Source organism: Musa acuminata, chromosome BXJ2-9 (genome assembly GCF_036884655.1).
Source record: "Musa acuminata AAA Group cultivar baxijiao chromosome BXJ2-9, Cavendish_Baxijiao_AAA, whole genome shotgun sequence".
Taxonomy (NCBI): Eukaryota; Viridiplantae; Streptophyta; class Magnoliopsida; order Zingiberales; family Musaceae; genus Musa; species Musa acuminata.
The window spans coordinates 4,715,326-4,740,391 of NC_088346.1; the positions used below are offsets into that span (position 1 = coordinate 4,715,326).

General features: G+C 37.2%; 4 protein-coding genes across 6 annotated transcripts in view; 2 read left to right on the forward strand and 2 right to left on the reverse strand.

The window, feature by feature from the left end:
• Nucleotides 1–1,981: 1,981 nt before the first annotated feature.
• On the reverse strand, nt 1,982–5,203 carry LOC135622703 (protein ANTAGONIST OF LIKE HETEROCHROMATIN PROTEIN 1-like). The gene is made up of 2 exons (XM_065124763.1): nt 4,972–5,203; nt 1,982–3,151 (listed from the first exon to the last, which is right to left on the reverse strand). Exons 1-2 carry the CDS (start codon nt 5,120–5,122, stop codon nt 2,106–2,108), a joined length of 1,197 nt encoding a protein of 398 aa, XP_064980835.1. The 5' UTR covers nt 5,123–5,203; the 3' UTR covers nt 1,982–2,105.
• Nucleotides 5,204–6,650: 1,447 nt separating this feature from the next.
• LOC135586891 (probable protein phosphatase 2C 33) lies at nt 6,651–11,584 on the forward strand. The gene is made up of 5 exons (XM_065124765.1): nt 6,651–7,672; nt 8,277–8,663; nt 8,802–8,919; nt 10,471–10,694; nt 10,857–11,584. Exons 1-5 carry the CDS (start codon nt 7,433–7,435, stop codon nt 11,181–11,183), a joined length of 1,296 nt encoding a protein of 431 aa, XP_064980837.1. The 5' UTR covers nt 6,651–7,432; the 3' UTR covers nt 11,184–11,584.
• A 794-nt stretch (nt 11,585–12,378) lies between these two features.
• On the reverse strand, nt 12,379–18,593 carry LOC135622704 (serine carboxypeptidase 1-like). Its single transcript, XM_065124764.1, has 14 exons — nt 18,389–18,593; nt 18,155–18,300; nt 17,860–17,936; nt 17,651–17,773; nt 17,337–17,439; nt 17,223–17,260; nt 17,042–17,143; nt 16,738–16,818; nt 16,425–16,661; nt 15,576–15,641; nt 15,344–15,465; nt 13,257–13,370; nt 12,893–12,938; nt 12,379–12,663 (listed from the first exon to the last, which is right to left on the reverse strand). Exons 1-14 carry the CDS (start codon nt 18,538–18,540, stop codon nt 12,580–12,582), a joined length of 1,491 nt encoding a protein of 496 aa, XP_064980836.1. The 5' UTR covers nt 18,541–18,593; the 3' UTR covers nt 12,379–12,579.
• Nucleotides 18,594–21,810: 3,217 nt separating this feature from the next.
• Nucleotides 21,811–25,066, forward strand: part of LOC135622707 (uncharacterized) — a 75,606-nt gene continuing 72,350 nt past the window's right edge. For all 3 annotated transcript variants that reach the window (XM_065124768.1, XM_065124769.1, XM_065124773.1), the window contains exons 1-2: nt 21,811–22,141; nt 24,437–24,518. In XM_065124768.1, coding sequence (XP_064980840.1) covers nt 22,127–22,141; nt 24,437–24,518 — 97 coding nt within the window. In that variant the 5' untranslated portion in view covers nt 21,811–22,126. The remainder of the gene's footprint in view (nt 22,142–24,436; nt 24,519–25,066) is intronic.

Below are 25,066 nucleotides of genomic sequence, written 5' to 3' on the forward strand. Positions count from 1 at the left end.
GATCCTCTCCAGCGCACATTTTAGATGGGTCCACCGCATCATGTCGGTCCCACGCAGCGACGGAGGGATTCCCTCACGGTCAGACAAATTGACGGGTGCGATGAGCATTGTGATTTGAAAGTTCGGACTGGCAATGGATGAGATCCTGCTGGACATCCGGGAACACAGGGAAGTCGCCGCTGTGCAGAATTTGGGGGCGTGGCTGCGGGGTTTATTGTGACAGCTGGCGTTGCAGTGAATGTGATTTGAGGATATTATGGGCTACATTGGATCCTTCTCTTGTCACGTGCTCAAACCCAGGTCACATGCTTACCTATGTTTCGGCTGAACTTACTTGTATATCCCTCCAAAATTGGCTATTTTACATATATATTCCTGTAAAAATTAAAAAATACTTACATATTACTTTTTTGATTATTTGAATAATTATGTTGAAAGTCAAATATAGATTAATATTTTTTAAATATATAAAATATACAGACTCAAATAATTGATCAAAATAATAGAACATACTAAGGTCATGTTAGATCCAATGAAAAATATAATAGAATTTATATTACGATGACTGAATCTCATAATACGTTTACGATAAATATTTTGATATTGGAATCAAAATATATTATACATTTTAATTTTAATCGGATGGAATTTAATCCTTCTCTGGTTTTAATCCCAATACATATGATATAAAGAAATGGACCTCGAATGTCATTATATCATATAAAATATTGTTGATGAGACGAAGAAATATGGCAGGAATACTTGTCATACACGCTGCATCAGCGGAGAGAGAGAGAGAGAGAGAGAGAGGGACTAAGAGAAAGAAAGCCACATGGATTTGCTTGAAGATGATGAGATCAGAAGCACGCTATTCGTGGAAAGACTGTTTTCCCTTCTTCACCAATTTCTTCTTGATGGGGGAGGGGAGTTTCTTCCATGTAGCCGCTGCATTCTTGGCCTTGCGCCATCCCTTCTTGCAGGAGGTCTTGACCTTCTTCATCCCCTTCTTGAGTAGGCGGACCATCTCCTTGGCATGCACCTTCATCTCATCCAATTCCCCCATTGGTTCTGTGGAGGAGCAGCCTTGGATCCCGCTCGCGACTGCCGAGTTATCACGGAGAGGAAGAAGAGAGGACGATGCAAAGACTATATACAGAAGAAAGCTCGGAATGTACTCCTCGCTGGCGTCGTTGCGATCGAGAGGTTCGTGTTGAAGTGCAAGCTTATCGTCAAACAACCGATAATAGCATCTTGTACGAGTGCAGATATAGAAAAAAAAGGATGCGCGTGTGATCGTTCTCGCTCCTGTTTTATGTGGAATGTGTTATGTATGGTTCGATTGTTTCTCTGTAAAAGACTGCCAATATTATCAAAGCAACGACGTCCACTTTTCTTTCTGGTCATATCCAAAGATGTGATTGATTGATTCAATGGAGGCTTCAAATTTTTGTGAGACAATGATCACAAAGGAGTAATCTTATTATTGTAGGCTGAAAAATATTATGAAAATAGACGATGAAATTACTATCACGCATTAAAATGCGAAAAAAAAGGTTCATGTGAGTTGACAAAATCAATAGGCGAATAAGAGGAATGACCTACACGTAAATAAGCATTTAGTAACGCAATCAACACGTAGTACCTCTACGATCAATGATCTGTGGATCGTAGAGAGATTTTTTGGTGGGACAAACATTGGTTATGAGAGTTCTTCTTTGTCTAATATTCGTATATGATCATCTCCCACAGTGCTGTATCTTTCTTTATTCTTGCAATCAATGGTATGATCGCATGGTGAGCACAAAATTCAGAATAGATAACGATTTGAGAACATAAATGTTAAATTAAAATTCAGATCTAAGATCAAACTGAACTTTTTAACTATCGGTTTCTCCTCTAACCCTCAGTTTATTAAAAACAAAGAATTAAACGAGAAAAGTAAAATGAGAAACAGAACTCATCTTCTCACAGCAAGCAGCAATCAAGCAAGAATCAGCCTATCCGTGGCCAAAAGTTTCATATTTGGTGTACGGTTATGGAATTCAACAGCACCTAAATCGATATGGGTACAAGAGTGCATAAATTATCATTTGAGACCTTTTGGCTCAACACGACACGTCATCACACGACGAATGTCTGGTTAGGGTCTCTCTCATAGCCTTACCTTGGGGATCCACCTGCTGAGAGCTTTGCTCTTTGTAACCAGCATCATGATGGTTCGATAAAGCAACATCCGCATTTAACTCATCGCCGGTGTCAATGATAATGTTATGAAGCAGACAGCACACGAGTATAATGCTAGGTAACTTGTGCTTATCTGGTCTCCACATGACTTTGTGTAGGATCCTCCAGCCACCCTTTAATTGAGACAACGCCCTCGCTGCAAGCAACCTTGCAGCCTTTTGTTTGGCATTGAAGCCGATCATTGAAGAGGACAAGTTTTTGCCCTCGTATGGAGTCATGAGCCATGGAAGAAGGGGGTAGGTTGCATCTCCTACGATGAATTCTCTGATCTCTGCCTTCTCTGAAGACATTTTAATAGGACCGTTTAGCCGCCTCCCACTCTCACAGAGTTTAAAAAAACCTGAGCACTTCAATAGGCGGGAAATAGTCATGCTTCCAGGCCAACCGGTCACAATGTCAAGGAATCTCAGTTCATGGTCCACGATTCCTTGCAAGAACATGCTGTAATTGCTCTCTTGGTCGCACCAATCATCTGACGATTCCACTGCAGGAAGCGTCATTATAATATGGGTTGCATCTACGGCTCCACAGCAGTTAGGCAATCCAAAGGCTGTCTCCAATTTGGTTTTGATCTGCTCTATCCTGTCTGCATCAGGCCACCTGAGATGATGTCTGGCTCGCTCTTCCATGGACTCGATAAATCTCCATGTGACTTGAGAAACAGTAGATTGTCCAACTCCAAAGGCGGCACCAACTGATACTTGGGATTCACCAGATGCTAATCTTCTCATTGCAATGGCAACTTGCTTCTCGACGCTTAGAAGCCTCCCTTCAATATTTATAAGACCTGAAGGAGGCCTTGAAACCAGATCCTGTCTCACAAGTGAACATATGTACTCAAAAGTCTTCTTTGACACCCGAAAGAAATACTTGAAAGCTTCGTCTTCATCAGAAGGAATAGCGATCCCTGCATGTCATGTGACAGGGTTAAAGGATTAGTATTAGAGTCCAGACTGACTGTCTTTAATCTCTGACACATGATAAAGTTTATATTTCCAACCAAGGTTTACAACAATATTAAATTATTCATAAAGAATATCATAGGGTTGAGATCAAAACCCATCCTATAGTTGTTATAACAAGATTGCAAGGTGGATTATCTGATAAAAAAGCTTCCTCACATTCCCAAGAAGTATATAAGCCGATTATAGTATCTATAAAACATGCATATGGAGAAAAAAAATACAGAAAGTGCAGGTACGAAATTAGACTAATTGTTCCAGATGATGGATAAGTTGGAAGGCATATTAACAGCAAAAAAGCTAACATCGCTCAGACTTGGGACTTTTTGAAATCAGAAGACATGGCAAGGTCGGCAGAGTTGTCATTTATTAGATGAAGGAAGAAAAAAATGTGTCATGAATGTGTGCATAGGTCTAGCTTTGAGTTGATTGAAGTGCTAATCAAGTCCAAGGGTGAAGCTTTTATTTAGTTCAATACAGTTAATTAGTTTCAGTTTTAATGAGTTAATTAACAAAAGTTGAAGTATAATTATAGTTGGACTTGGACTCTGTATTTTCAAATTTAGAAGTGTCTGTCTGCTCCAGCAATTGTGTATGTTTGCTGCTTGTGTTCCTGCATCCTAACAGGATTTGGGACTTCATAAGCTAAATAATAGCTAAATAGATGAAATGTTTGTTGTATTTTACTGGATATATCATATTCTACAAACTTATTAGCTGGAACATAATAAGGGACAAATGATGTGTACCAAAGTATATCCCGATAAGCTAATTATTCTTCTAGAGACCTGCATTTTGTTTCCTGATTGGGGTGGAACAGTGGTTCAGTGTAAAAAGCTTTAGAGATCATCTATAATAAGTTTTAGCTGGAGCACAGGCTTCACCCCCTCCATTTTATCTCCTCCCATCTATTTTCTCTTACTTTCCTGCTTTTACCTTTATTTACTTTAATTATCAGCAATGAGAATAAGGTTCATAAAATAATATCTATGATTTTATTGATAGATTAGCCACTGAAGTCTCAGAACGGCAGCACACTGTAATGACATCATCTCTCAAAAACCAGATTACTTCAAGAAAGATTGACCATGAATTCAAAGCCTCACTGTAAAACTGACAACTGAGAATGCATTCTTTAGTGTGGAAATTTTAAGCTTATTATTCTAAAAGATTCTCACACTTACATGGAGTAAATTTTAAATTGGTCAAGAAATTAAACTCACTGCATCTGTGCTGTGCCCCAATTAGGAAAATTCTAAAACACAGAATCTTCCTTCCTTCTCAGTTTTCACATTAAGATATATACGTATATATTGTTTCTTTAACCAAACTATAACAGATTTATGAAACTTTATGATTCACGAACTTAATCTTTCTCCTTGGAACTATCTTACACCAGCTGCCATGTTTGAACTATCACATGATTACTAGATCCGCAACATGGAAATCAAGTAATTAGCAGTCGCAAAAATATATGAAAATGCCACTTATCAGGTACCCTAGCAGTCCCATCATGCATTCGCCATCTACCTAAAGACCAAGAGACTAAAACTGAAGAGATCTGCAATTACGTGGGCAAACTTCAATTCATCGATTCGACAGCAGCCACCATATGCAAGCAAACAAGGAGCAATCCAAAAACCCTAATCTGCAGCATTCACAAGGATGCATCTCGAGACGATCATAGCACAGCGATTGAAATAACCGATGATCAGAAAGGCCTGGTTAATTAGCAGAATGGCAGGAAACGGAATCGTGGACGTACCGGGCGAGCCACCGTTCTTGTGCCAGAAGGTGTACCACCACTCTGTGTCCCCGGCCTTGAGCTCCACATGAGCGGCGTTGGATCTGTCGCCGAGCTTCGATGGATCCTTCGCCTTGCGTTTGGGTTTCTTGGATTTCTTCGGAGGCGCCATAGGAAGCGAGAGAGCGGCGGAGTAGGAGGAGCTCCCACCGGAGTCGAACTCTCCCTTCTTTGCTTCAGGAAAACAAGTAGCATATGTAATATAAGATATATATATATATATATATATATATATATATATGATAGTTTTTAGTTTTATAAAATATATACACAAGGTGAATTTCCAAAAAAAATTCATACTTATAAAATTTGTTCACAGAACGTATTTATTTTTTAAAAAATCTTATAATTTTTTAAAAAACATTTTAACCTTGTTCGGTGGAACTTCTCAGTACCTTCACTCTCGTCGTACTTGCCTATAGCCCTAGGAAGGAGAAAGGTGTTGAGGCGATAATGAATTTTTATAGAGTTTTTATACTTTGTTCCGTAGCCTACACGGGGGAAAGAGATAGTGTAAAGGCTATCGTCACATCATTAACTCCTATCGAACTTGTTTTCACGTTTACGTCGCCTCATTTTTTATGTGATGATCGTGGTGTGAATGATAGATTCGAGAGGAGGAGGTAGTTGTGTAAGGTAGAGGCAATGGAATTGCGAGTAATATGGTATTTTTATACCAGATGTATTTTATATAAATTTTTCAAAGCGGAAATGATTAATTTTTTAAAAAAATTCGCATATATATATATATATACTATTTGTGTTAACTAAGGCCCATCCAAAGCCAGCCCAAACTACGAGTGGCCCAAAACTTCACTCCGAGTTGAAATTACACCTCCCAAAACATTGAATTATCTCTAAGAGAGAAGGCTTGACGTCTTGATAAGTCGATCATTGTTCTAAACTGCTTAAACTTAAATTACTAGTAGGTTATCTATTTAACCATGTAAATCAAATCTCCTTCCGCATTTAGCCAAATCACCAATGACTCGTCTCTTACCTCCCTCGTGCAGTAGATCGTGGCGCGCACCACTTTCCCGTCTTTTGTGGCCGAGGAAGCAAGTGGACCTCGTGATGAGTCGTTTCCTTTATCGTCTTCACATCAACGGGCCGCCATCATCACGTTTCACGAGTCCAGTGATTAAGGGAGTGCGTAACACTGTCGATGCTTTATCGTTCACGGAGGTTTAATTTGCATGGTTGGTTTCCACACCAACCTGTTTATAATAGGCAAAATCTTATATATTCGTATTCATCATTATCCACGACAATGCAAATTAGTCAGGTGATAAATGAGATCGAGTCGTCGAGGATAATCCACGATTAGTGGATAGGATCACCGTCGGATCTCCACATACCCATTAACCACGCAGGCCTCCGGCACGTGCCCTTGGAAACCACGGTAATACATGGGCTGCCAGGCGAGACCGAATCACCCCTGGAGAGTATCGGGAGTGTATCAATCCCTCCGTTGTGGACCCCACACGTCAGAGGTGGCGTCATCCCTGAAACTTTTCGGGGTGATTCGGTCGTATTGGAAAGGAACAGGAGCGGCCATAACTTCATATGCCCGAATTAGGATAACCTCTATAAAACAAGGAAACAATTTTATGCCTCGCCCGCGGACAAAGAAGATAAACCAGGGTGGATAAAAACAAGAAGTATCAACCAAGAGAGAGAGAGAGAGAAAGGGGAAGAGAAGAACGGGAATAAGGGGAAGCATTAGAGCCACGGAATTGGACCAAGTCGGAAGACGAAGACGAAGACGATGAAGAGGAAAAGGTTAGGAGGGAAGGAGTAAACAGGAAGGAACGGGATGGAATCTGCCTTTGCCTTCTACCCTCAACCCCTTTAAAAGCCGATACTTCGAGAATAGATCCTTCTTCCCACCTCCACCTCCTCCTCCTTCTGTTCCTGCTTTCCATATCATAACTTTCTTCACTTCCTTCTTTTCAGGAAAATTCTCCTTTTTTTCCCGAGAACGAATCCTGCGCACGAATTTATTGCTTGTTTCTGTGTTGTTGTTGTTGTTGTTGTTGTTGTGATGTTCCGTTCAAGATTTGGATTTTGATTGTTGTTGTGTGTCTTGCAATCCGCCCCTATCCTTGTCGAATAAAAATCCTTCCTTTTACGTGATCATATAGGCGCATTCGTCTTTTTCATATGTTGTTGTTGTTGACGATGATGTTCTCGTTTGCTGTCTGTCAATCTCAAGCCTTCACGTATTCGATCGATTTTTCCAAGAAAAAAATTCCAGAAAAGGGACAAAGTTGAGCGGGGGAAGAAATTGGATCGATCGGATCGAGGAGCGTCAGCGGGGCGTAACTTTCGTGGGGTCTCCACGGATTCGCCAATCCGAAACGCTTTGTTTCGCTGCCTGGCTGCTCTGGAGTGCATACTGGATGTGATCAGGGCCCTTCCGATGGGTTCCTGTCTGTCGTCGGATGGCCGGAGCAGCGACTCTCGACCGTCGTCCCCGGCGACAGGGGCCAGACGGCATCGGAGGGGCCCGAGGAAGCGGCCGCGTGGCTTGTCGGAGGAGGAGCAGCAACTCCATGGGATTCCCGGGAGGATGTTCCTCAATGGCGCATCCAGTGCCGCGTCTCTGTTCACCCAGCAGGGCAAGAAGGGGACCAATCAGGACGCCATGATCGTGTGGGAGGTTAGTTCAGATTCCTTCCGCTGTTATTTGGATTTATACATTTGAGTCGCTGTTATTGCATGTTAGGTGATGCTTTGTCTCTACGTTTTCCATGTAATGCTCCTATTGGCCTTTGTAGGTATCCCTTTTTGCCTAATTTGCTCTTCAGATGCATTCTGGAAATAAATCTCATAAAATACTGATTCAGCCTATTAAATAGCTTCTTTGTTATGATCGAATGCTTGTGTTCTTTGCTTCTGTTCAATCGATATTGGTTGTGTAAAGTGTAAACTTTCCCTTTTGATAACTGAATGATTGTGGTATGCATTCAGTTGATGTAAATGGATTTAAGAGCTCTTTTGGATGTCAATGACCGCAATTTATTGTACAGAATATGTAATCAAGTTTTGAACACAAGTACTTTGGTTCTAAACCGTTTATAACATAAATCCATGGGCTGCATCATTTTTTTTCCTACTTTATCATTTGTTAGGTATTGCTTTTTAGCATATGGTACATGTCGAAGACCATTTGCTTCCTGCTCTTCAATGGTTTGGAATTATCTTTTTTTTTGTACAATGGCATTATCTTATATTCTCTGGACAATTTGATCTTTTGCATGCAGAATTTTGGCAATAGAAGTGACACTGTTTTTTGTGGAGTTTTTGATGGTCATGGTCCAAACGGCCACATGGTGGCAAGGAAAGTGAGAGATATTCTCCCTCTAAAGCTGTGTGCCAGTTGGGAAGCAAATACAGGAAATGATGAGGTCATAGAGAACAATATCGGCAATCCTGGTAGCGTGATTTCAGAGGAAACATCATCTGTGTTCCTCAATGAAGAATCCAGAGCTCTCACTGGTTTTGAAGAAACGGACAAGGATTCAGAAACCTTGACAACATTGGAAGACTCGTTCTTAAAAGCTTTTAGGGTAGTGGATAAAGAATTGAGATTGCATCCTGATATTGAGTGCATTTATAGTGGGACAACAGCAGTCACTTTGGTCAAGCAGGTTAACTATAAGCTATTAGCTATTAGCTTCCATCTTAGTTTTTAATGAATGATGAAGTATCAATGTATTATGTTTAGTTCTGAACAAATGCTAGATTTTTTTTTTTTGTGTGATAATATTTGTTTCATCCATCTTTAGGGCCAAGATCTTGTCATTGGAAATGTTGGAGACTCAAGAGCAGTACTGGGCACTAGAGATCATAATAACTCCTTGATTCCAGTTCAGTTGACTGTGGACCTCAAACCAAATCTTCCCAGTATGCTCCTCTCCTCCTTTGTTTTTTGACTCTTCATAATTCAAATAATGCTTATGCATGTTTTATATAAACGCACTCCCTGATATTGGCATGTGTATTTATGTAGTCCATTTTGGACAGCTATCAACAGAGATGGCTGTTATACTTTCTGTGATGTTTGAATCTATAAGATGACTATATTTAATAATTTGTGACTACGAGGATGCTTAATAATAGGATGACTATATGAATACTTATTACAAATGTAGGTAAAGTTGATCATCTCTCTTGTTCTACCTGTCGTGAGATTCCCTTGGAGCGACTGTTAGACAATGATTGCTTCGGTGATTGATGATTTCTCAAATTCTATCATATTTTAGGTGCATTTTCAACTCATTTATGGATAATTAGAAAGGACCCTCATCCAATTTTTTATTTACATTGTTTTAATAAGATACTTTGCAAAGTGAACAGACAGTGATGGATTAATGGTTATATCTTCATAAGTAGTGTTATACGGTATACCTACATCCTGAATGGGGGGTGTGTGTGTGTGTGTATCCTCCTGCAAATTTGACAAATTACATAATTGCTCCTCCAAAAATATCTTGCATAGATACCTTAATAACACAATTTATGTGCACCAATACCTTATTCGCATTCCGTCCATATGTACCAAACGAAGTCTAATTAAATGTCAGTTACTGCAAACCTAAGCTGCAAAATGTCTTGAATTTCCACTTAGTACTCTTCATGTTTACCCTTACAGAAGTAAATTTTAGCATAGGTGCCTTCTAGAAGTTTCTATATATCTTCAGAAGTTCTAGTCTCAACATTATGACAGTTGAGAGTCATCTGGTGTGATTGATGGCTCTTTCTGTTGCTATAATGTCTATCGATCACAAGGATATTGGTATTAATAATTTCAATTTGTAAGGGTATTTATGCAAGTAGGTACATAGAGGGGCAAATGCATAATTTGACAAATCTACATGGGTATATTTTTAAAGAAATATCTTCTGTTTCGGTGAGGGTTAAACGGATGACTTCATTCCTCATCTTTTCCTTATAAATTTTTATGACATTTATAAATGGCGGAAAGTGACAAGTCATTCGTTCTGTGGCACAATTTTTATGATGGGTTGTTTTTTCAAATGGGACAATCTTGTAAAACTATTTGATCAAATATCATCCATGTGATTGTCATTGGCAGATGGAAAAGAAATCATATTTTTAGAAATACGATTACATTGAGCACCAGATTTGATATAAGATACTTTGTTTGAGAGTACTTCGTTGTTGTTCTCTAAATATTACATAATTTTGTTTAAAACCTCAAAAAAGCTGATTTTGATGCATAAGATAACTGCTAACTATATGTATTTGGATGGACCTAGCCATTGGTCTTGCTCTTTTTCTTCTTCTATTTTGGTATTTCCTCTCATTTGAGCAACTTCTTAGATGGATGAGGATTGCCATTTGTTTTTTTATCATCAGTTTGCTACTTGTTTAATTTGTTCATTTGTTCTCCTATGTATGTTTCAATGCAAACATTGTGCTTTTCTTTTACAGGGGAAGCGGAAAGAATTAGGCGTTGTAGGGGCCGTGTCTTTGCTCTCCGGGATGAGCCGGAGGTGGCTCGGGTTTGGCTCCCTAATATCGATTCCCCAGGCTTAGCCATGGCACGAGCTCTCGGTGATTTTTGTTTGAAAAAATTTGGCCTGATTTCTGTGCCTGAGATTACATATAGACGTGTCACTGAAAAAGATGAGTTTATCGTCTTGGCCACCGATGGGGTGAGATGGATTATGATTTCCCATGACCCTATTTCCATGTATCCAGCACAATTCCTGAACTTAGTGTTAAATGCTTTCTCTATGATTATCAAATTAACATGACTAAGATGCCATTATGTTTTTGAAGAATTAACCTTACATGTTTATAGCTGATTTCGTCAGGTCTGGGATGTATTATCCAATCAAGAGGTGGTAGAGATTGTTGATTCTGCTCCTACAAGGTCCTCTGCAGCTCGATATCTTGTTGAAACAGCAGTCAGAGCCTGGAGGATCAAGTATCCTACGTCAAAGATAGATGACTGTGCTGTGGTCTGCCTCTTCCTTGATGTAGAATCATCTAATGGTTCCTCCATTGAACGGACAAATGAAGGCGATGGGCCACTGGATGGCATGGAACTTGCAGGGTCAACTTCTTTGGACCAATCTAGCACACTCGGAGCTTGCACTGAGATTCAGCAGGATAAGGAAGCTCAAGAAAAAGACAACTAGATTTCAATCATATCAACAACCCTCCTGTGATGATGGCACCCAAACGCTGGTTGGCGACTGTTTGTGCTCTACAGAGGTGTCCCAAATGCATACCTTATTTATACTGCCAAAATTACTGCTGCTTAGAAGCTGACAACCACCACCAAAAGTTAGCAACTAGCTTGGCAGTGGCTTAAGTGGTCTCGTGGACTAATTAAAGAAATCTACAGCTGGAATTCCTTTTTTTCACGAGAAGAGCAGCCTGACTGTATTCAAACGTCTAGGTGATCTCTCCGTGAGCTCCAAATGTCAAATGTCAGTGTGTAGGATTGCATTTGTTTTTGTACAATTCCAACTTGTTTATGTGGTTTGTTATAATTGTTATCTCCTTAATTAATTTGAGGAATCAATGCTTTACTTGATCATTGTTTTACTCTGATCATTGTTCTGTATTCTGTAAACTGTACTATGTTATTTATTTATTTATTGATTGATTATATCTCTTGCTCTTTATATGAATTGTGAAAGCTATTGTTTTGCCTTCCCACACGCACATCATTATGTATCATTTCGACTTTAGTGAGTTGGGATCATTCCACTTCATGTCTATGCAGGTTCAGAAAGGATATGACAAGAGGACAGCAAGGAAGAATCTTTTAGTTAGTATTGAGGATAAGATCCAGCAAAATGGTCCTGACAGATCTTGTACCAAGAAGACTACAGCTTTGGATGAGGTTGCCAGCATGGATAAATGTGATTTGATCAGCTGGCAAGTGGATCGAGTGACGTGTAAATATACCCTTTTGTTCTCCCTTTTTTGTCTGGATCACAAATTGCGTCAAGTTGTTCGTAGATGGCAGATGTTGATCCAGAAAGTTGCAGAAGAGAAATAGCCTGATGTGGGACAACTCATCCTTGTAGCTGAAGCGAGTGACTGCTGAGAGCGAGCAGAGTGGCAGGGAGAGAGTGAATAGACAGTATTGATGTCTTAAAAACATATCAAAGTATTGAAAAAGGGAAGTTCTTCATCAAAGGAATACACTTCTCCTTTGAAACTTAGTATCATGAATTTAGATGTTGCATAACCCTCCTAAATTAAGTTCCATTTCCCATAGCTTTGGCATGGAAACTCATGTTATACCACTGTTATGAATAAGCTCCATGAAGATTATAGCATCAGCATCATTCTGCAAAGAAATTATGGCTGGAAGGAATGTAGTACAAAAGTAAGTGCATTCTGACATAATATAATTGTCTCCTTGGAGTTTGACATTGCAGGATTGTAAGAGATTAACTATAATTCAAACATATCGAAATTGCTGCAACAATTTCTACATGTTGCCCAATTTTGTGGGTCACATTTAACCAAACACATGATTCCATGAAGGAATGCAATGGAATTTGAACATTTTCTGTTTCAAATACTTCCGCCTGCCAACCAACGTGCGTAGAAGGCCAATGCCTCTCTCGGCTTGTATTCAGGAACAGTATGACCAGAACCCTGCAACAAGATCACAAAAAATGTATTAGCGAAAGATACTACAAGAAAATTATGCTGATCAAAAGACAATGAATATCTATACTGTAAGGAGCAATTCCTGATCACCACAATTAGAGGAACTTATGATTGCCAGCATATTACAAATGACTGAAGAAACAGATCTTAGTTGACAGCAGTATCATTCTAATGACGGTTTACTTGAGGATATAAAACAAGTTGACATGCCTACCTTTATGGTAAGAAAGGTAAGATTATGCTCGTAGCCTTGGGTGTATCTGTAGGAAAAATCGACCAAAGGAATGAGTGTAACAATTTACAATCAATTAAATATGCAATGGATATTTCTTTCCCTAGGTTCATTTATGGTGGTATATATTTGGGAGTCGCAAGATGGATCTTGTTATAGAAGACAAAGAGAATGTTGTACCCTCAAACATGCTACGGAAAATATTTCCATGTCATTTACAATATAAATCATGATACAAGAATTGAAAGCTAATCAACTCTGATGCACCAAGAATTTTTCCATAAGCATATATTTTAATGTGTCTAAGCATGTAAGAGAGTGACTGACAAGAGGTTAAAACACATACCCAGCAACTTGTTTATCGAAATACCAAGGTCTCCACTCATCTAGGACTTGATATCCCAGTGACCGAGTCCATGCTTGGCTACCAGTGTAAGGTACACACATATCATGGTCGCCACTGCCACAGAGGAACAAAATTGCATCATCTCACCAAAGGCCAATCCAAACAGTTGGAAATTTTAACCTAGAAAATGGCCATCATTTTTAAATTTGAAGGTGAAACAATTTATTTGAAATGTTGAACCGACAACTGAAGTAAAAGAAACGGTAAATATTCATCAAAAGAAGCAATGATCTAGCAAACATTTTTGGGAAGGTATAGGAGGACCATAACATTATGGCTTTCTGCAGATAATTTGAATCAGATAGGAAGTTTTAATGATAGCATTAAAAGATAGTAAAGGCCCTTTGGTTCAGGGATATTAGCAAGTGATAATTTCCAGGTCTTATCAGACTCAGGTTTAGCAGATCTGAGATGATCAATCTTTAGCCTAGTTGGTTGGGGTTAGGTAGCCAGGGCTAGACAAGATGATCATACTTAAGTTGGCTATCCTAGATGTTCCCTGATCAATATAGAATTGATTTACTATAAGCCCAAGTTTAATTGGATTGGGTAAGAGGAATCCTGAACTAAACATGTGAGTGCTAAGAACATGTATAATTGGTCTGTAAGCATTGCCAAGAAATCCCTAGCCAATACCATCTATTATTTTGGTACATGCATTGCTCACAGATGCACTGGGCATGATATCTCGAAAGATTGGCAATCATCAAGACTGAAAAGCACATGTAATGAAATATGGGTGAATCCTTGTAAAAAGTTACAATTTTGGTGGGAAATTGTAAAATTTGACAAAGGGGTCCATGAGAAAGAAGCTTGAAAAACCAAATAAAAGTTAGGAAAAAATTATCTGCCGGTATCATCAACAGCATGAAATAAGTCAGCCATCAAAGGCCGGCATCACACAATTAACCAAACTTATTGTTCTTTTGGTTAACACAACTTTTAGACCAAAATAATGAAAAATTTTAACAGACGCTGGTTTTAAAGTAAATCAAAGTTTGAGCCAGGATCTATATTGTTCAAGCTTTCACTGATATGATTGAGGCAGGATCCAGAGTTAACACCTATTTTACTGAGAAATCAAATGATAATAATTAAAAAAACTAATTATATAAAGAAATAACAAAGTTTGAGAAAGAAAATAAGAAATTAAGAAGCTCAACCTAAGCAAATAATTCAGCAATGATACAAAGAAATGACACGTAGTACATGATTTCTACCAAAAGGCCACGACTTTGGAGTCATGCACAAGACATGACTTTGGAGCCATGGACAATACATCTCACATGCAAGTTATTGGCTGAATATCGGTGCCCCAGACCCCAGTAGCCAAAGAGTTAGTGGGGTTTGCATGTGGCTTTCTATCAGAAAAAAATAGCATAACAGCAATAGCTTTAAAATTAACTGGTAATACCAAAGGTGTCACAACTGATCATAGAAGTTGAGGCGTGGGGATTATGTTTAGACAATATTGCCATCTAGAGAAAAACATTTGCAGTGAGAAGGCTTCCCTAGAAGTGGAGGGATGAAGTGCATACCAAATTTAAGTGCAAGATGCATGAACCAGACACTTCTGAAGTTGCAAAGTAGATTGTTATTGAAATCTTCTTATCATGATCTCACAAAGATGACATAAATAAACAAAACCAATTGAATGCAAAGCATAATCAAACTAGAAACTATTTCAACTTTGTGGAAACTTAAACACAGTCTGAATGGGAAAAATACTTCTAGAAACTTAATCAAACTAGAAACTTAAACACTTCTGAAGTTGCAAAGTAGATTGTTATTGAAATCTTCTTATCATGATCTCACAAAGATGACATAAATAAACAAAAAACAATTGAATGCAAAGCATAATCAAACTAGAAACTATTTCAACTTTGTGGAAACTTAAACACAGTCTGAATGGGAAAAATATCACTGCTTCTGCGGCTCTGCCACCACCAGAACAATATAAGTTGCCTTTGTAGTTCTAATTGAAACATATCAAAAAAATACCACAGATTTCTGCAAGGATAGGTTACCTGAATATGAGTGCACAGTAACCACCATATGTAAGGTTTCTGTGATACTTGATCATACTTCCAGCATCATGCTGGAAGTAAATATTATCTGTACACAACTCCCATGGGCCCACGACACTTGCCTGAATTGTTTCATATGAGAGGCAAAAGAATAGAAGACAAACAATTTAGTACTTAAGTAATTAATTGCCTTATAACTTCTTATCTATACTTTGGAATTTGGATCATATACCGGTTGAGCATGTATTGCAGATCTCACTGCTTCATTGTTCAGCCATGAAGTTGCAACTTCATCATCCTACAAAATAGTCAAGATTAGGAATCGCAAATGATGCAAGATAACCAATATGATCTAAAGATAAGTGTAGATGTTGATCTCTCCAAAGCCAGTACTTTCAGCATCATCTTTCATCTGGGGTATCAAATTTTGCTAATTATGAGTTTAATTCCTAATCAATGAATTTACAACATAGGATAATTATACAGACATGGCTATGCAACAATATTTGTATTGAATAATGGCCCACAACTAAGAAGATAATGATGATTTATGCCCAGCCATCATGATGGGTTGGGTACAAAAGTTATAATACACAGTCAAGCATGTTCTAAGACATTCACACATATAAGAGTAAATCAGTGAATATATTGGACTACTAATAGTCAGAAACCAAATGAAAGGTTGTGCCAGTACCAACCGCGCAACAACAGATAGACCAATATATAGAGCAAGAAGGTATGGGAACTCATTCGACCAAATACTTTGAAAAACAAGGGACAAAGAGAAAAGGTCAAAAAACAATAACATTATGAACAAAAATAGTGTCTAAATAACTAGAAATATACAACCAATCTAATAAATTTTAAAAATAACATAGACTATATAGATAAATGGTATTTGTGTTTATATTCTGTTGAAGAATTACGAAAACGATCGGACTTTGGAATTGGGTCAGATTTGGGGAAAAAATCCATGTCAATTATTGGACAGATCTGAATAACAGGCTCATAACCTAAACCTCAAGATTATTTAGCAGCCAAATGACAAATTCATCAAATTCACAGATGCCATAGTACTTACCATACAAGGAACTGAACTACCAAGTTCTGGCCATGTCGGGACATGTCCCTCTCTTACTGGAGCTCTCAGAGGCCAAGAACGACCAAAAATTCTTTTTCGAACAGGCAGTGGTCGATTGGTCTCCCCCAATCTTCTGAAACTTGATGGCAACTTGTTATGACGAAGGGTAACTTTCCTGATTTCAGGCCTATGGTAGCATGGTTCAAGGATATCATAAATGTTGAGGTCCTCAAGTGCCTGGATATGAAGGATGAAAAGCTCTATGTATCATTAGGAAAAAATAATTGATTGAGAATAAAAAAATTATTATAACCTTATCAACTTTTTCTAGCTTGGTTTCACAGATTTCATTTTCTGGATTCCAGTAGCTTCCCTTACAAGCAGTATTAACCTCCTGAATGGCAGCACACAATCTTACAACTGGGTTAAAAAGCAAATGAAATTGCATGATGAACAAGCAGATATGAATATCCACCTAAACGATAGCTATGTTAACCTAAAAGTTAAGATTAAAATCAAGTTCAGCATTATAAGAATTAAGAATGAAGAAACTTCTATTGTGAATCTTATTAGCTTCAGAAAATACATTCAGTGACTTGGCATGGTGAAAACAATACCTGAAACAAGTTGGTTGATATAAGACCCATTCCATATGCAAATGGTACAAGAGCATCACCATCAAATGCCTCATCAGTGACACCATTTCCAACCATATAGCCCTGTATGGAGAATAAGGGTGTTAAAGGTATATCTTCGTGTATGGTGAGAAAGAGAACAAAGTACTCAACATATTCCGACCTTGAAATTCAGAGTAGGCATCATGCCAGATTTAATTCCTGTAAGAGACTTTGATTAATAAACAAAGACAAAGAAGAAGAAACTAATCATATCCTCTAAAATAGTGTACCATACCTTGAACAACTTCAGAAGCAAGAGTTGGAACGTAAACTCCAGCATACGACTCTCCAGAAATGTAAAATGGATTTTCAAGGAACTCTGGATATTCCCTAAACCACTGCATGGACAATCAAATTATGTGGGAAGGAAAAGAATTAGGCTCCTGCTAGAGAAAGCATACAAAACAACTGATGTAGATAGAATCAAATTTCAGATATAGTTTTGTTATATTTCAGAAGTCTGAAAGGAAAATTATTTATGTTATCTGGACCAAAGTACTACTTTTTTTTTATTTTCTTAAAGTACTACTTGAATATGTTAATTCACACCTTCAAAAGGAAGGTGTGTGAATCAGAAGCTGTCTTCAGATCCCCAGTATTGTAGTCCGACTGATCCGTCGAGTATGACATTCCTACTCCAGCCGGAGAGTCCAAATAGATGATGTTAGAGACCTGAGATCCAAAATTCATCAGAATGATCAGGAAGCAGGGAAACCATAAAAATTGCCAAGCTCCCAATCCAAATCAAAATGGCGGACCTTCGACCAACTATAAGGATTAAGATGCAGCTGTGGAAGGCTCCCACTCGCCACCCCCGATTGAAAATTGAATGGACCTGTTATGCAGACTAAAACTAAGGATCCACGATACTGAAAAAGCTGGTTTTTTCCCGTGCTAACTACAGTTTCAGAGTAAATTGGCTTCTCATTTATTCCAAAAGACTTTTGATACTAGAGAGTGATACATCACGTCAAGAGTTTAAATTAGAAGAGAATATAACAGAAGATTCTGTAAGGATTAGTCTGGAGAATAGCATTCACGTAACCGTTGTACCATGCTCATAAACGAAGCCGTCGAAGCTGGAGCATCCCGGTCCGCCATTAAGCCAGAGCACCACCGGATCCTTGGAGGGGCTTCTCTCGGAGACCACGAAGTAGTAGAAGAGCTTCCTCCCATGGTCCTCATCTACAGTCACAAATCTATTCCCCGCATAGAAAAGGGGAAAAAAGATCAAAGAACGAGAATATACGAATACCAAGAAGGCCTTATTCTATCAGTACTCGATACCCGGCATAGTGAGCCGATGGGAACGTTCCATTGAATCCTGGCAAGTAAGTGACGCGAGCATCCTCGGGGGCCGACGAGGACAAGTAGAAGCCACCGCTGAGGAGCAGCAGCCCCAGCTCGAGAACACATCGGCGAGAGGTAGAATTGGCCATGCGTTGCCGCAGGGAGATATCGCCGCCGTGGAATGTAAGAACAGGAAAAGCTTCGGATCCAAAACGTTTCCATTACATTGGGGACTGGTGGGGCCCGCGACGGATGACGGGTTGGTCGACCCATACGGGGCCGCTGTCAGTAATTTGATTTCGCAGCACGCGTGCGAATTGATTCTTTTGTTTGGATTGGGTACAAAACAGATTTATGTATGGGTTATTCAAACCGTCCATCCCTCTCTCTCTTATCTTGACCGTCCTTTTAAATAAATATGGTTCTGCTGGCCTTTTTCGTATAAGGTCAGTAGACGGTTGAGATTAAAACAAGTAAGATGGACGGTAATACATGCTCTTTTATTAATCAAATTGCAATAAGTTTGCATGCGTTTTTGTTAGTGACGCGTGCTTTATTGTCCCCCACTCGTCTCGCACCATCACATTGGCGAAGCGTCCGAGCTAACGACAAAAGACAGAAGCAATGAGAACAGACGTTTTCTTTTCCCCTTATCCTAAAAAAAAAATCATTTACTGAAAAAGGATTACATTTTTTATTATAGTATTTCATTTCAAAATATTTATATTTCAAGAATTTTATTAATTATTTATTGTATTTAAAGATTTTTCTCAATATTTGGATAATGATTCTTTGCAAGTAAGTCATGAAGATAACTCTTTTATTTGCAATATATATATATATACAATATATATTGCTTTTATTTATGTTAAGTTTTTTTTATCAAGTGAGATGTTTTTTATCCTTCTCTATTTAGTCGATCTTTTTCATAATACATAAACCTTTTTGTGCTATTTCTTATCTTCCACTTAATATTTTCCCTTTTATATTTCGTTTATTGTTTTATTTTAATACTTTTTAAATTTTACTCTCCTCCAGTTTTATATTATTTTTATATTTTATATTTTTATATGAAGATCTATTCTATTAATTTATCATCTTGAATTCCTTTTATGAGTACTTGTTCTATGCTTGCCTTTTATTTTCTTTTGTCTTTAGTTCTACTATCTCCTTTCTCTTGAATCTTTATATTTAATTTTTTATTAATTAATCGATAAGGGTTTTAATTATGGTTGTTTTAATCAACCCTGCTTGCCATCTGGTTTTATTATCTAATCATATGTAGTTAGATATTTTGTAATTTTTGTTTAGTCTATTTGTTTTATAAAAAAAATCAAATTTATTAATGTATATCAAAATGACGAGTTAACAATGATTTTACTCATAATACTTCGATGATACGCTAATAATATTTCTTGACATTTTTAATACATAATTGATTTTTTTAATTATTTTTTTACCGTAAATATTACGTTTGATTGCAGACAATATCCTGACTCGGTCCTCATATTGATGTGCCAAAATATATTCTTTTGTGCACATTACTTGTGTATGTTTCGAACATCATAATTAAAATCCTCGAAGGTTTCACATCATCAAATTATTTGATTGGACATCGAGCAATTCCAACCAAAAGTTCCATGCACCAAACAAACGGTAAGTTATTGATCTCAGTTTTGGTTGTTTAAACATTTTATTTCGTTGTTATATAGCCAAATTACATCATTCATGTTTAGTAATCGAACCAAACCTTCTTATACATATATTAAGCCTTTCATTGAAGCTTCATTACATCAAAATTAAATGCATGACATTTTCTAAAAATATACCTTAAGAAAATGTTACACTTATCAATTGGAATATTGGGTGAAAAAAATTTGTAATGTTTATTCCTAAATGTTGATCATAAAAATATTCGATCGATAAGATTAATTATCGTATGATCGTTTTGAATATTTTAATTAGGGATCGAATAAATAAATATTCTTTCTTATGGGAAAGATATGCTCCTGAGTCTCGTAAATATAATGTCGATATAATTCAATCATCATTTTTTTTATATTATTACGTGAAGATAAAGAATCATGTGTTTTATTTTTTGAAATTTTCATTATTATAAAGATTTAAAGGATGATATAACTATTCATTTTGGGTTTTTTCCCCAATGGTATCATTCATCTTTGGTTCTATCTAGCGGTGGCCTTATTCCCTTGGATCCAAAAATATACTAGATTGCACATTCCAAAACATCATATTATTTTGTGAATATATTAGAAAATAAGTATATACAAAATATACTATAATTGAAATAAAGACACATAATATAATATAAACTAACTTATGATTGTTTTCAAATAGACAAATATATTGGTTGATATTTTAGAATATACAAAAAAATATTTATATCATATGATATATTTGAGTATTGTTATATCATTTTTTATCTCATATTCATAATATTATAAGTTGGAACTTAGGAATTTGTTGTTATTGTTATTGTATTTATAGCATTGTAAACTTAAACAAAAGATAATATAATTAATAAATATTAACTTAAGATACAATACAAAGTACTTTCTTACACTCTGTGCAATTTCAAAAATATATTTTTATTTATTTATAAAAATATAAAAGACTTGACTTATATATTAGTTACATATTTTTTTAATGTGACTATAGTATTTTCATCAATGTATCAACAATACTATAAATATAAATAAAAACATTACAATTAAATCTGTTCACTTAATCGATCGCTCCAATGTGCAAATGACCAAAGCTATTTTAGTTAGGACGTTGTGGGCATTTGGGTAAGAGAAAGAAAATAAAAAATAAGAATTTACTTATGATATATCGCTACATCTTAATTTAAGCCTTTATAATCAAAATTTCAGATATATATTTTAATAAAAAAGATAATTCGAACATGGCCAAATCCGACTGTATGATGCAGAAATATTACCCTAATTGGGCCATCAAGACATATAGGATTCATCACGATGATCGAGACGGAGTCCCGTTTGGTGATGATCGGGCTTTAGAATTATATAAAAATAAAAATATTAAATTTAATTTCGGTTTCAATTCCCAAAAATTAAATTTTATGTGAAATTAGCATGCTATTATCCTTCACCTTTAAGGACTGACGCACAATATGAGAAAAATGTGAGCAACAGAAATTTCCAGACTAACTTGCCGTTGGATTCAAGCACCAGTGACGCTTACCTTCTTACCACGTGACGCCAATTACTCGTTTCCAACGCCATCAAACCTCGATTTACGTGGCCCATCAGATCGGACGGTCACGAATCACTCATCCGTAACAATTGCGGGATCCCTTACGGTCGGCTATAAAACGGTGCCGGCCTGCCCCCTCCTATTTCCGTTCCGTTCCTCGACTCTCTCTCCAACGCCCCACCCCCACCCACCCTTATACGACGCGCTCGTCGCCCTCACTTCGGTTGTTTCTCGACTCGTCTCCTCCTCCTCCTCCTCCGCCTCATTCTCCACCCCACGAGGCCCGAGCTCCGCGTCTCATCGATTGCCGGTCTCTTAGATTCCCATAGATCGACGCCGATCCGCGACTACGGTCGCGAGGCTAGGGCACCGAGCCTGTCTTCATCGGGGCTTAGCAAGTCGCCGTGATCCGTTTTCTCGGGCGGCAAGGCTAGGGCATGGAGCCGGTCTTCGTCGGGGCTTAGCAAATCGCGGTGATCCGTTTTCTCGGGCGGCACTATGTTGGAGGCGCACGTAAGATTCTTCTCGTTCGTTTATTGTTGATTTAGATGGCAAAATATGAGCCGATAGGAAGACCCAATGGGTCGTGCGCATATCAATGTTTGATCGATGGTGTTGCTGATAACTGGGTCGTTGGCACCTCTGATATCCTTGGTTCCACCTGTGATCTCGCTAGAGTAGCATTTCTTCTAATTATACTTGTTAGAGGCAACGGAACTTCACATGCCGTAACCCTATCCATCATTACCTAAGACGTAGGTTGCAGTCAGCGAACTATTATATTGGAAGTAATCGTTCAGAATAGCTAAAGCATCATAATCAAAGATGGAGAATTCATCTTATGGGGGCCCTATGGTTTTACATAAATTAAATCAGTCACCTAATTCTAAAAATTGTATACAGTTTGTTAATCTAAATATCATTATTAAAGTTAACGGAGATACCAATTAATAAGTTGAGATTTGAGATGTAATTGATTCTGTTTCATTTAGAAAAACATGCACTACAGAATCCACCAGAAAGTATCTAGTTGGTTCTACTATCAGAATATTGGACTTGTGAAGAGCCTTATGTTCAACATCAGTCAATCTGGTCTAATGGAATCATTGTATATTTTGTGAAGAAACTAAACAACCAAAATTTATGAAAATCCGAACAAATGCATTACTTGAAGTGGATAGGAATTTAGTTGATCGAACCATTGAAGAAATTTAATGTTCTTTAATAGTCCCCTATCAAGCGTCAAAACTTATCCTACATAATCTTCTTGGACCAATATTTAGAGAAAGTTGAAAAACCATGAGCAATAAAGAAAAATGTCACATAGATATGAGCATTGGCTGTGAAACTAAAATCTAGGCATTAACAAAGACTAAGAGAGGCATTAACAAAGACAGAGAGAGAAGTGAGTCCAAGCATACCCGGAGGCTTTGAAAGCCGATCAGATGAAATGCAAAACAAGGAACAATTTCACATTGGGCCTTTCATTTTGAAAATGATATTTTTTCCAATTTGCTCTTTATCATTAAAGAATGGTTATCACACATTGATTCGTAGTGAAAAGGTTACCCAGAAAAAAAAAAGGGAAAGAGAAAGGGGTCAGTTTGGGATTTTGGAATCTTAATATTTGAAGAACAATATAACATACGCCCCTCCCCTAAAGGATCATAGTGGTTATCTACAATCATTATTCATTTTTAATCTGATTTAAATCAATTGTTGAACGAGAAAAGTGATCTTTAAACAGTCATGACTACTGCATGCAGTAGAACCAGACACGGTCAAGAGAGGGTTCTGCTACAACATGACTACTGCATGCAGTTGTGCTTTTGTTGTGTGAGGTTGTCTTACATGTTCAGGGTGAAAGGTAGAAAAACAAGGGTGGTGGAGGTGATAGGTCAGTGATAGTTGATGCTAAGGAAGGAAGGAAGTGCAATGTAGTGGAATATGAGAGAAGAAGGTGATGTGTTGTCATGGGCATAACATTCTATTTTAGATGCTGTGATGTCTTGTGCTTGAGTCTATGTGCACTAGTGCTTCACAATTATGACAAAAAAATAAAAAAATAAAGCAAGATAATAATCAAAGTAATGATAAGATAAACTATAGCAAAAGATATCTGGATTACTATATCATAAAAAATCAATGCTTAGTGGTATCTTAAATGGGCAGCAGGATTATCATAAGATGCAAAACTTGTGTGAAGGTATAGTATGCTAGTCAATATAATCTATCTGAAATGATTAAAAGAACTACAAACATATCATATACATAAATCTCAAGTGTACCAAGGAATATCCATAATCTCCAACTTTTACAAAATTTTAAATAATAATACTTTTTATGATGCTACTAATTAAAACCTTGATTGTCTTTCAGTGCCCTTCCTTTTGCTTGAGGGGATTTTCAATTTTTCTTGGGAAAAAGATCCAACTTAACACCCTAGCTTCAATGAGTGGTTTATTACTAGTGCGATTTGCTTTAGTAATCTGAAATCGTGACATTGTAAGAACTTATATGTATTATTTATGACACTACTGATCACAAGGGAGAAGCACAAATGAATTCTTTAATGCCTAAAAAAGCATTGTACTTTTAAATGTTGAAATACTGTAAAAACAGCATGCATATCAAAGTCGTGTTAAACATTAGCCTGAAGTATAATTTTTTTGTTTATTTAATTGTTTGTTGTATTATTGATGGTTGACTTATTTTGTTCTCTTTCAATGATCCATGTACTGTCATATTAATGCAAGATGATATGGAAATGCTAGTCCTAATGAGCTTTGCTTCGTGTCACTATAATAGGTTCTCTATCTGCTTCGGAAATATTTGGGAGAATATGTTGAGGGGCTTTCTGTTGAAGCTCTTAGAATAAGTGTTTGGAAAGGTTCGTACATCTTACATGAGTTTTGCAAAGTTTGTTATGATCATTGCAAGCTTCACTTTCTTTCTTTCTTCCTATTGCTATAGAATATAGATACTCTCTGTATTTGAAGCATGCTTAAATTATATAATATCGCCAGAGTTTTTGATATCTTTGTTTGTTTTTTTAGCTGCTAATGAAATTCGTTTGGAAATAGGATTTACTTGACCAATTTACCACTAGGTTTGCCATTCTTAGATGACACTTTGGGTTTTGAGTGAGAATTATTTACCAAGAAGGCAATCCCTCTTCTCTTGCTCTAATTATTATCGTCATCTCCTCCATCATTTACCAGTCCTTAATACTGTCTTGATTGCAATAATAGTGTCTCTTATCCCTTTCTTTGCCTTTCTTGCTCTAGTCCTCCTTTTGTCCTTTTTTGATATATATTTTGCATTTAATCCTTAAGAACCTAACATTATTTTTTTAAAAGGAAAGTTTCCTTTTCTATGTCTACTATGTCTAGTGGAAGTACTCTTACTCAGATTGTCTCTACCTGATCTGGATCAAAT